The sequence below is a fragment of the Falco peregrinus genome, chromosome 4 (assembly GCF_023634155.1).
Source record: "Falco peregrinus isolate bFalPer1 chromosome 4, bFalPer1.pri, whole genome shotgun sequence".
In the NCBI taxonomy this organism is placed as follows: Eukaryota; Metazoa; Chordata; class Aves; order Falconiformes; family Falconidae; genus Falco; species Falco peregrinus.
Window position 1 is genome coordinate 68,334,668 of NC_073724.1, and position 13,484 is coordinate 68,348,151.

Genomic DNA, 13,484 nt, shown 5'->3' on the forward strand with positions numbered 1-13,484 from the left:
GGCAACTTCCTCCGGAATCACTTCTGTTAATTTATTGGCCAAATCTGGAAAAACAGTTCAAAAGTAAAGACTGATTGAATTCTTATACTTAAACTGTCTTCATATGATGAACCAACCTTTTTAAGAGTAATCAAGCTTATTCAAAGTTGCATATAACATATTTGAAAAACAAACCAGGTTAATATTTCAGAAGACATTTAGGATAACAATATTTTATAGCAAACTGCATCACACTGCAAAATATGTTATGTAAAGAAACTAACTAAATAATGGTTCTACTGCTGTATAAGAGCAGCACAAGCCAGTACAACTACGACTTGATACTCAGATATTCCCTTTCCACAATATTGGGCATGTACGTATTCCAGCGTAGTTAGCAGATTGTAGCTGAATGAGCTAGGGCAGTCCCAACACTTCTTAGTTTATGTAAGATTCACTGTACTGTATTGAAGTCTAATCAGATTATTACTGATATTCTTATTATTTTTAATGTGAAAAATACCAGTAAATACCTACTAATAGGATATGTCCTTCCAGTTTTATTTTCTATTATGGGCACATCACTTGCATCATTGTCAACCTGACCCGTGAATGTAAAAAGAATGAATAATGTTGTTTGTACTGCAAATATCTGAGGCTTGTATGCATCTCTACAAAGTCCAATTATTGTTCCACATGAGAAAAAAAGGATGTGGTTATGTGGTTCTTCAATCATAAGAAAGTCTCTCTACATAAATCCAGATCCCATTAGGCAGGACATTTGCAAGTTGAATTCTTGAACTTATTTCTAGTTGATTATACACTAAGTGGTATGGTTGCCATTGCACAATTGATTGTCTAAACGAGAAGGCCAACAGCAAAAGTAATCTGCAATGCTGCTGCCTAAAACAATCCTCTATTGAAAGCATTCAAAGACAAGCCAATTGTTAAACTGGCGTTCAAAGTTAAGCACATTTCCTATACCACTTTTCTTCTCCCTCCTCACAGAAATCACAGAGGTTAAATAAATTGTTATCCAATTAAATTACTAAATCAGGTATTGACAGTTTTCTCTCCCTCTAATAAAACTGAAATAGACAATAAATTTAAGGAAATGTTTGCCTTTTTTTATAGCAACAAAAAGCACACATGCCCTAAAAAAATCCCAAGATATTTTGAATGGGAGATTATCCCAAACCAGGTAGCTAGCTAAAAACCTGGTAATGTATCCACTGTCAGATATTATGCAATATGTCACATCCACTTAACAACTAATGGGGTACTACATCACTGCAAAAAGAAGGGATTTTCTATTCTATGATGAAAGTATAGAAGAAAACAAAAATGTCTAGCCTTCACAAACTGACCCCTATGCCTCTGTGGAGCCACCAAAGTTAATGAGAAGTTGAGTGAATACTGTTGTGACTGCTGTATCAGAGCCCTGAAACCCTCGTGAACTCTCTACTTTGTCTCCATTACATATCAATATATATATTCTTTTCCTTTTCTAAGTTGTGATTAAGAATTAAGGGCATCAGAAGCTCATTTTCATTTTCTGAATTGCTACTGCTTCCATGGGGTAGTGGGATAAAACTGCTTGTTTTCTTTAAGATCTATAGCCAAAATTGTGGGAAGTTTGAAAGAAAGTATTAAAAAATAAGATAAAAATCAATTTTCAAGAGAGTGAAGGAGCATAAATGATATATTATAAATATGAAAAAATAATTTCCTTTCCACAGTTTAGCAAACAGTAAAGTAGATAAGAATTTCTAAAGTAAGCATCACAAAACCTGTGTCCCAGATCATACTGTTTGCCATAGCTATAACTCTTACAAAATCTCAAATCTCTCCTTCACTTAATATTGTACTTAAAAATGAGAAGACAGAACAATGTTCCCATTTTGCTAAGGAACCCTAACACAAGCAGGTTTTACCATCTATAGCAGCAAGCAATTTAGGTGCAAAATAGGCTTTTGTAGAGAGCATCTGCCCCATAATGAATATTTCAGTTAAGTGTCACTATTCACCTAAGTAGCTAGAAAACACTGTCTTATTTTCTGTGCCACTGTTGTCTGCACTAAAATGATACAAACTGACAGTATCTCCCTGTTGCATCAATGTGTATGTTTTCTCACTGTGTAATGTGCAGTGCTTTATAAGCAATGGAAGATAAAAAATAGCAAAGATATAAATGTTAGGGATTTTTTTACTTAGTTCATCATTTAGTTTTACACATATTTGAACCTTAAACTTAGTTTCGTACAACATGCACTCTTTCCCTTTTGTTATTCACATCAAGAGAGATCAAAAGCTTTTCATTTAAGCACAAATCCTATTTTAAAAGGTAGAACACAAAAATGAGGATCATCTGTGCTAAATGAATGGGACTCTGATTAGCCTTCAATAATTTTGGTAGAGCTAGTTAGTGAAAAATAAAACAAACCAGGAAAAAAGATCATTTGATTTTTATTTAAATTACTGACAAAAAGAACTATCTGGCTGGTGACCTGTTTTCAATTTACCTCCTAGGCATGTGAACACTGGGAGACACATGGGCTCAACTTCATGCCCTCCTAATCACTTTTGCCTTCTCTTCCTTCCCTGTAAATCATATCTAGTTTTGAGTTTACACACAATTTTCCAGGACATACAGTCATCCCAGAATGTTCATATAACTTTTAGTGTTTTGACTTACAAATGCCAAAACACCACCTTTGATAGCAACAAAAAGGGCATATACTTTCATTATCATAGAACTGTGAAGAAAACCTTTTCACTCTCAAAAGAAACAAAGCATCAGCGATCCTGCACTCTAAAGTGTATTTGGGGGGTTGGAAGTTGAACTGTATTTTAAAAGGAGGAGGACAAAACTCAGAAAATACTTACCATCTCACTTCTAGGTGATTAATACCTTTACAGAAATTATGCCAATGTCTTACATGCAATGGTAATACTCAAGTACTCTTGGGTACCAGCTAGCAGTCAGAAGGAGCTCATGTCAATACAGTGTGATAAACCAGCTCCCCGCAGATGTGCCAAAAGACAGGAACAGCTCACACAATGCACATGAAATAGGCTTCTCTGTCAAGTAGGAATATCCTAATACGACACGTCACCCTAATACTCTGCTATCATGTCTTGCCAAAGACAGAATTTGTCCAAGGGTTTGATTTCAAAAAGCCAGTAACATTGTATTAATTCCAGAAGTGAAGCAAGAGGAGCCAACACATCAAATATAAAAGGGAGAGCCAACAAATCACTGGGGGGGAAATTAACATAATCAAGATACTGAGCTATTCTGTACCTGCAGGATTGTTCTAACTTCAGAAAAAAAACCCCTAAAAAGTGAAAAAGGCAGTAAAAATGAAATCTAAAGCAAAATTAACATTCAGACATGCATTTCTAATATGAAAAACCAAACAAAAGAAAACTTGTGAGGCAGCCTTTCCTATTGCAACAAAAATAATAAATAGGCAGTTCAGGAGCAAACACAGCTGAAAGCAATTCTACCACCACTGAATGTTGAACGGCTGTTGCTCAAAGTGCACTGAAATTTTACTTCCCAATTAACTCTATGGGATACTTGTTATTGAATGGTGCAAAGTGCAGGATACAATATATCAACTAAAAAAACATTTAAGAGGAGAAAGGAAAAAAAAAATGTTTTGAAAGTGAGTCTCCATGAGTGTGTTACTGAACAGTGTATCAAACTGAGGCCCTAAGAATCTGTGACTGTTAAAACTCTGTACTCTTGAGAATTCTCTCATCCCATGACCAAGAATTGCATTTCAGTCATCAACAGAGTCATCAGAATGTATAATTCATTACATTTATACAGCAGTTTGAACTATTCTAAGAGGCAGAGGGATTTTAACTATTAGATGATTACCATAACACTAAAGAAGGCACAAGCTTGATATCTGTGATCAAAGGGAAGCACAACTGCAAGTGCCACATCTTGCATATGAATAATTTAAAAACATGATTCTTTGTATGTGCAGATGAGGACTCAGGTAATATATTTCATCACTATTTCCAGTATGTACTCGGACAGCTCTTACAAAAACACGTATTAATTTGCCCATGCAGCGGTACATTGATAAAAGCTTTAAAAAACACAGCTGGGAAGTTTCGTTGTTAGTATGCCAAATCAGTGTAAAAACAAAACCTTATCTCATCTCACAATTTTTGTAACCTTTTTGAGTCATGTAAATGGGCAAATGATAGCATGGTAAAACACAGTGCTTACCAGGCCATAATAATGATGAGTAAAGGAAAAATTAGACTGTGACCTACATTTAATGTCTTATGAAGTAGTGGGCTCTATTCACTTGAAAGATGCAGGCAACCCTTTTATTAGTGACAATTTTCAGCCCTTTGTGGAGAAAGTAAATATTATTCCATGTATACCAGCTAGCAGTTGAGTGCTATAGCAGCATAAGATGGAATCCCTTCCAAGTAAGTTCAGGCACATCTTTTGTAGCACCTAGAAATAGGAAATAATTTATCCTAATAGAAGCAATTAAATTTCTGGTATACCCAATAGAGTGGCACGTGCCTCTGGAGATCTCCACAGGGAGATTTGGTCTGCCTAGACAGACAGACAGAAAGAAGGGTATTTTCTATTATGGCAGGATTTCCTAAAATCAGGAAATCTTTATTTCACCTTTAAATATGAGCTCCAAGTAATGTCTATTATTTCCAAAAGCAGTGTCTTTGTGAGATTGTCTTCTGAAAGAAATACATTGAAATGACCAAGGTCCAGTTGCCTGTAATCGCAGCACCAAAATATCATACTTACTTCATAACCTCAGTATTTGCACTTGCAGGAAAGACAAATGTATTATGTATTTAAATTATTGGGGAAGAAAGAAAAATAATTACCATTATTATTGCTGCCATATGCAACTGACTTCGCTTATCATGATTGCCTATTAGAGTGATAGTTGCAGATTGCAGTTCATAAGAGAATATGCACTGAACCCATCATTTGCCTACCGTGAAGATAAATGAATGAAGACGAGCCCATAATTTAAAACTCTCCAAAACACCAGTCTTTACAAGTAAGGATTTTTACAAAAGAAGGTGACTTTGTCAAGCCATTTTCAGCACTGACTGGTTCAGCAGAATTCGTGTTAGTTCTTCTTATTGCACTTTGTTGCTGTGAATACAAACCTGTGGAGACCAGAGCACAGATTATAGTAGTCAGAGTCCAATAAAATCAAAAAGTTTTATTGATTTTTGGTAAATCCATTATTTAAGAAAAAAAAGGATTACTGTGAGGCTTTCACAAAGAAGGGTCCAGAAACCACAGCCCGCTGGGAAGAGATATTGTCACTTATGCAACAATTTTAATTTCATTGGTTTAAAGTTTTTAACAGAATAGAACCTAGAAAACAGTGCATGTTTAAGTATTGCACATTTACATACTAAAGCTGATTCTTTGCTTGGGATTTTCACGGACTTGTATATCTATCTTGCAAGAAAAGAGGAGATTCTAGGAAACATCTCTTCTGCATGCAGGGCAGAATGGTCTTTGATCTGTTTTCTTATGTATGTATACATTAAAGATGAGCAGGAAGGGATCTTTAAGATATCTGTTCTTTCCCTATTTGATAATGTTTAGCAATTTGTACAGTAAGTATGTACAGTCTGATATTCTGTCACCTCACTGGATGCTCCCTTAAATGGGCCTTCCCTTTACATCTCAGAATATTCACTTCCTTCTTGCCCTCATGCTGGGGTTTTTGAAAGAAAAAAGTGAAATGTAGTGTACTTGGTGAGAAAAGGGGTCATCTGCTTTGACGACAAGAAGCAAACAAGGTTTCAGAAAACAATGAAGCTTTCTAACTGAGTTTTTCTACCCTGGATTTACCAGAGAGAATTACTTTTTTCTGGCTGGCAGGACAAAATGTAATCATCTGGTTATTTCAATCATCTGACTTAAATTATGTATCCTAAATGCAAAACCAGTCATCCTCTCCAAATTAGTCCTTCTATAGTTTAATAATAATTTTTAACCATTAGAAAATAATATATAATAAAATGAGATTTTTTTAAGAGTTCCCCAAATGCATGTGTATGTGTATATAAATGTTTATATATGCTAAATATTTCTCCTTAGAAAATGATACATTTCTAGTTTGCACATTCAAACTGACAACCTCTCGGAAAGGGCTCAGAAACATGACAAGAGTGAAATTCTTCAGACCGGACACATAACTGCAAGTGTCTACAGTGTAAGGCCCACATGTGAGCAATGTACCCAAACTCCTTTTATATTATGCAAGACTAAAGAACTAGTCTTCTTATCCTGAAGCCTACATTTACATATGGCCAAATGAACAACTCTCTGAGGTCCACTGATTAAATCTACATACAAGAAAGCTTAAACACCTAAATGCAGATGTCTGATCAAAGAATTGAACTCCACCCCTGCTGCAGATAAACACCACAGGTTATCACTGATGAAATTACACTTTCAGCGCATTTCACCATTTTTACTGTGAAAAGTACCAGAAGCAAAGCTTCTGTCTCTTTGCCGCATATTGATATTTACAAATTGCTAGAGACTGTTCAGTCCTGAAGACCTTGGCTCCATGACCATTTACCACTGATATACAGAGCTCCGACTGTGGTTGAGAAGGAAGGACCGTATCTTATCATGACATCGTGAGACAGAGAAATGCTGCTTTGATGTCCTGTATCTTGAAATATTCCAAAACTGATGTGAAAAGTCATATAAACCTGAATTACCACTCATTTCCTTTCTCCTAATACAGAGTAAATAACTACGTACAAAACACAACTAAATAACAAAAAAGTACTTGTTTAGCACGCACGGGTTTGGCAACATGGAATTAAAATAAAAAAATATATAGTTGTCTCCATGAATAGCAAGTTATATATCAACCTGCCAATCTGTGTCACCTTAAGTTAAATTAAAGTATATAAACTTTTACAGATTTCAGGAATGATTAGTTCTGGAAAACAGGACAAATATGTGGGTTTTTTTCTACTAGATTAGCTATTTGAACTTTTGCAGTGCAATAATACTGTTTGGATAGAGTGCCAGACTTAAGTATGACGCCATCTACCTCTGACAATCCATTAAGTTCCCCTTTAATCTGTTCATCGTAAGCTTAATATGTGATTCTTCCTTTTCATATCACAAAGGACAAAAAGGTGATCTTTTGTATTTGAATCTCTAATTTACACTCCCCGTCCTCCTTTCCGAAGCAGTAAATGGTAAAGAAGAAAGCTTTTTCTGCAGTTTCTTCAGCTCTTTTATCTGAGGAAAAGCGGATATATGTTGGGTCTCTAAGGAATTTGATTCTTTCTTTATCCTCCAACCCTATTTCCATACTTTGAGCTGCAAGAAAGGAAAATATCCCATAGAAATATAACATATTTGGAAGATAGTAAGACTTGCAGTATGTAAATTATACGTCCTTCTCCCCCAAGACCCACTCTAGTCTTTTGGGACAAGGGCAAATAAGCTCTCAAAATGAAATACCTTATAATGGAATTGTTCTATTCCACTCTTTTAGATCCTCACTCAATGAGGAAACAACACAACTTCTAGTCTCTAGAGGAAAACAACACAATAAACTATACAGTGCAGATCTAATATCAAAGGAGGAGGGCATTCCTGATAGATGAAAGACCTTGAGACTTACCCAAGTAATATTTGCAATGTTTTTCCTTGCAGTGTAATTAATTAAGACATAGTATCTCTTTGGATGGAAAATTGTATTAATTTTCTCACCACTGTATTCACCATTTTAATGAAGAAAAAGAGACAAAAGCATACTGAAGCTGGAGGGCTACAAAAGATACTTATTTTAAGGAGGAAGGAATAATGATTGCCTTTGAGCTTCAATCTGGATGCCACTTCTCCCAGAAAACAACCCTACTGACAGAAAAGCTTTTTTTCTGGGGTTTTTTTTTTGTTATGTTTTGGTTTTTGGGTTTTTTTTTTATTTCACCACTCTTTCCTTGGCTGTCAGAGAGGAGTTATTTTTCACAAATAGAGAAATAAGACTGAGAGAGTTTACCATGAAGCTATCGGTAATATTTCAACTCCAGAAACCGTTTGGGAAACTATTTAAAAGCTGCCAAGAAGATGGAAAAACAAAATTAAAGCAAGTCCTTAGATGGAATGAAATGCACTAGGCAAGGAAAAGCCGTCTAATACTCATGTTTGGGGAATAAGGTAGAGAAGGGAAGTAGAGACCATAAAGTTGTCAAGCTCGCATGCTCTAAGTAGCCTCTACTTTTACCAGTGCAGATGACAGGATACTGAGTTAGATGGGTCACTGACAAGAAATGCCAGTAGAAATATCTTATCACTGAGTCTTTGTGCCAGAATGGAAACTTATATTTTTCAACTGAAATATAGAGTTGTCAGCAAAATAATGGTTGGTTTCAACAGAACCAGGTTTTTCTCCCACAGTTCTAGCTATCTGTGCATATAGATACAGCATGTAATAAAATATACCTGTAATCCTTTAAATGTATTACAATACTATCATTATGCATAAACATACTGAAAATTGAATGCCTTGTAAACCTTAAATTAGTAACACAGATAGGTACATCAGGTAATGAGCACCAACTCCTTTAGCAAGCATGGTACTCCTCTTCAAACTTCCTAGGTCTTCTATGTGGTATCTAAGCAGAAAACCTCACAGCAAGACTAGTTAAGAAAGAACCTAGATTTAGTAAAGTGGGAAGAGGGAAATTATGTTTTATTGTTTTTTAAACATATGCACCCAGCTAAGATCCCTAAATTATACTGTTTGTGCTTCTGTACATTTACTGTAATGCTGAGCTGTAGTACTAACAGGTACCGATAGCCCAGGTGGCAAAGTCTGACTTCCTACGCTCATCAACCATATGCGAAACTTTTAACGAAATAATTCTTAATAATTGAAGGGAGAAAGAAGAGCAAGTAGTGTTTTGCTGTTGATGTGCACTGAGCAGTAACTTGAATTAACAATTAATCTTTAATGTACAGTAAACTAATAAAGTAACTTAAAATTTCATTACTAGACTTGTCTTTAGTACTGTTCTACATCTATATGTAAAAGCAACTTACCTGAATAACATGTTTCAGCTTGTCAATAATTTGACTTATTACAGGATCTGTTCCCTTCACTTTTACTTCTGGATTTGCAGACTGAGCTTTGATTCCACTGCCAACGACACGATGAGTATAGCTAGTTTAATACATAAACACATACACAAAAATGGTTTAGTAAGTTATTCTGCTCTCAGAGGGTCATCTTCCAGTTTGTATCAACACTTATGGCACCAAAATTCCACTTTAATGAGAGACATTAATTTCATGCACATATTTTTCACAGAAAAGAAATACAGCATAATAGAATTACTACATTCCACAGAGCTGTATGATTTATTATAGCTTTAATTTTACTACAAACTTCAACAAGAAAAATGTTATCTACATTCTGAAGGAAGAAACATTCAGCCCTATGATGTTTTTTTGTGTGTGCAAAGACTGTCCTCTGTTTTTCTTTTGCTAAATATAACTACATGGTGGTTGCCTAAATGTATGACATTTCAGATTTTTACAACAAACTCCAGATTGTATACACACTGTATGTTCAGAACTACACCTGAAGTTTTGTAGTGCTTTTGCGAACACAGATACAGATAAAATATTTATTGCAGGACAACAGCCAAATTAAGCATAAATTATTTAGAATTACATAACTGATATAAGTAGAGTAGGCCAAAATTTACTTAGTAGCTAGATATGTGAAAAAGAAACAATAGAAACTTGATATAGGTTCATTCAAGAAAGAACTGCTGTGAACATTATTTCTAATGCATCAAAACACAAGATACAGAGACCAAAATTAACCACCTAGCAGAATTCTGTGGCTTATTAAGATACAATTCTTCATTCAACTTCCCATGTTATATGTAATACTCAAGTTAGCCAAGAAAATCTGAGTATCTACCTTCTCATCACAGATACTGTGCACTATGCAAATACCCTCCATATGTTATGTTTTGTCTGCATACCCTAAAGAGGATAGCTCTATATATCTCTGTCTCAAAAATATTTTGCCAGCTGTTATGCTGTAAGAAAAATAATGGACAAAACCCTACCAGGAATGGTGAGAAGTGGTGACTAAATTCCTGCCTGTTAGACCTGTATATGAGCATACACAACACAGCCTATTCAAATTTTGCAGAATCTGTTTTACGAAAAAATATTGCAGGTCCTCTTAGCTCTGCAGAAAACCTTCTATGTATGCTACACCGTGAATACTGTTTATTAAAACAAGGTTGCCACATAGCAACAATATTTTGTCTTTGATCTTTGCTTAAATATCACCTTAAGTGAGGTTGAAGATATTCCTAAGGAAGCATACACAGACCAGATACCATTCTTAAAATGACATTGGCTATGCTCATACATATAAATTAACCTTGTCATACAAAATGACAAGAAGTTTTCTACAGGTCCCAGAGAGCATGATTTGCCTTCTATATGTGTGACAAAAACTAGTAGCTCCTTTAGGCATTACACAAAGACACTTTTTGGACTACATGTTCTGCAAAATGCTGCAAAAGTGAACTAATTCTAAGGCCCAGCCACGTTCTCCTAGACTTTCAAGGTATCAAGATCCAGCATTGCTTGTCCTTTAAAGCATTCAGTTTTACACAGTAAATACTAAAATTCTAGACCTTCTACATACAGCTTTTCACGGGCTATTTAGGACAAGTGTACTATATTTCTTTTGCAAGCAATCAAGTTCACTAAAACAGATATAAAATTTAAAATCAATTATGTATCAAGATACCACAGCAATCATCTCCTAGGATTAGTCACATGTTAAAGATTCTACTTTATTCATTCTTCATTTGAGAAAATAGTCAGCTATATCCAATATTCAGGACACTGTATCAGCTAAAGGTAAATACTAAAAATAATAAGCTCATTACTAAACACCATTATGGAACCCTTTACTGATTCACTAGCCATACTATTACTTGTAATGGATGTTAATGCTGCACAATCAGGACAGCAAGGCTTAATGTACTTAATGTAGTTCACTGGAACATGGTAGTTGAAATGAGTTTTAAAAAAATCCTCACAGCACTGTTTAACACCTTGAGAATATGAATGGTTCATATTCTTCACAAAGTGGTATTTTGGTTTATAGCCGACAGCTTTTTGTGCTGCCTTGCACTGACAGGGCAATTTGCCAGCTTGTAGTGATGGGGTAATGCTTCTTATAGGGGCGTGTACAAAATCTGCAGCCTGCTTGCTAGACCTGGGGAAACGTTTAACACAGTAATTTGAGTAGGGTCAACAAATCTTCTGGTAGCTTCTTTCTAAGGATAACCCCCTGCCCCAAACCCAAAAACCTTCTCCAAGGTTTTCCTTGAAAATCCTTCTTTCACAGTCATTTGTCTAAATCAAAATAGATAATTCAATACAGAATTACTTCCTTCCTTCCCCTTTCCAGCCGAATAATACTACAGTCACCAGATGGACAACATGTTTAACTCAACACACTGGTTTAGCACAATACAGCAAATTCCCTTCATTGTGTAACACTATTTAGAAAAAAAAATCTTAAATGTTACAGCTATCCTTTCTACACAGTGCTCTCATTTTCTGTCTCACAGCATGCAAAAGCCATGGTCTCACTTTCTGTCACTCAGAATTCTTCAAGTAACACCTTTTTTCAAATGCTGCAAGCCCAACTATGACACATTTTCCTGTGAATTGCATAACTACGTGAAAAATAATACCTATTCTCTTTCTTTCATTGAATTGACAATACTCATTTCTCTATCCATGCAGGAAGAAATAAATCATACAGAAGTTGAGACTTGCCTAGGCTACAATTTCATTAATTTAGCTCATCTGGGAATTATCTGGCAATGACTCATTCAAGGCTGACCATCATTCCTTTTTCAGCTGTTTCCACAACAAAATCCACACCCCTGCACAGCTGGTATTTACCATAGGACTAACTAACTCCCTTCTTTCACATGAGAGAAAGTAGCTGGGAAAGTAATACTCTCTTGTAAGTGGACCACATATTAAAGAGTTTCAGTCATGTTCCCCCACCTCTTTAGACCTGTCATCCTCTAAATTCCTCTTCAGCTGTGGTTCATAAGGAATAATTGGATTTAATTACCAGTAAAAAGTGTTAGCAATTAATTTGGTTCTCTCTCCCCCACACCTAGTCACTCTTATAGTTGTTCTTTTCATATTGTCTCAAAGGCAAAATACGTATCTGCTTCTGAGGTAGAGGAACTCTATTATATTATTGGCAAGGCTTGTGACCCCAAGAGGGGACACACATCGAAGCAGCCTGTTCCTGAAGGGCTGCACACTGTGGAAGGGACTCACACTGGAGGAATTCATTAAGAACTGCAGCCCATGGGAAGGCCCCACGCTGGAGAAGTTCATGGAGGACTCTCTCCCATGGGAGGGACCCCATGCTGGGGCAGGGGAGGAGCATGAGGAGGAAGGAGCAGCAGAGACAATGTGTGATGGACTGACCACAGCCCCCATTCCCTGTCCCCCTGTGCTGCTCGGGAGGAGGAGGCAGGGAAGGAAGCCAGGAGTGAAATTGTGTCTGGGAAGAAGGGGGATGGGGGGGTGGGGGGTTTGGGTACGGAGATGTTTTCAGATTTGGTTTTATTTCTCATTATCCTACTCTGATTTGAATGGTAATAAATTAACTCCCCATGTTGAGTTTGTTTTGGCCATGATAGTAAACTGCTGAGTGATCTCCCTATCCTTAACTCAACCCACAAGCCTTTTGTCATATTTTTCTCTCCCTGTCCAGCTGAGGAGGCGCAGTGATGGAGCGGCTTGGTGGGCACCTGGCATCCAGCCAGGGTCAGTAAACGCTTTCTGTACTAGCTCACAGCATAAATGTTGAATGACATTTTTCACGTTATGTTGCACTGCTAAATGATGGTGGTCTCAGTATAGAACCCCCAAATGTGAATACACTCAACATACCAAAGTAAATAAACAAATATGTTTGCATTTTTTTCTGTTATTGGAAAATCTAACCCATATTAAATTTGCTTTCATTGCAAGGTGATCTGGCTTTGATCAACTGACATTAAAAACTACCATATAACTTCAACTCTCGTAATTATGGGCTCTGACAAGTCACAAGGCAGGTTGAAAGCCTTTTTTTTTTTTCTTTCAGGTGTGTAAGGCATTGACAAAGCCTTATAAAGTATTGTTTTATTGATTCTTATCATAAAAGTAAGATTATGGAAGTCAAATTCTGTTTAATATACTCTTTTGCTGCTTGAAATTATGTCTTCTGCATACGAAAAATATAAACTTACTTCTATGTTGGTATTTTCTATATATCATTGTGTTTAACTAACAAACATCTATAAATCTAACATCCTCAAACATTCTAATGTGAACTAAATGATCTGTCAGAGTGAAATGGGCTATTGGGAATCTGAGCATGGTACACAAA

At 36.1% G+C, this 13,484-nt stretch overlaps 1 protein-coding gene across 1 annotated transcript in view; it reads right to left on the bottom strand.

Moving 5' to 3' along the window:
• Positions 1-13,484, bottom strand: part of GPC5 (glypican 5) — a 709,817-nt gene that overhangs the window by 463,286 nt on the left and 233,047 nt on the right. The window contains exon 6 of the mRNA XM_055802351.1: positions 9,080-9,200. Within this exon, the coding sequence (XP_055658326.1) occupies positions 9,080-9,200 (121 nt within the window). The remainder of the gene's footprint in view (positions 1-9,079; positions 9,201-13,484) is intronic.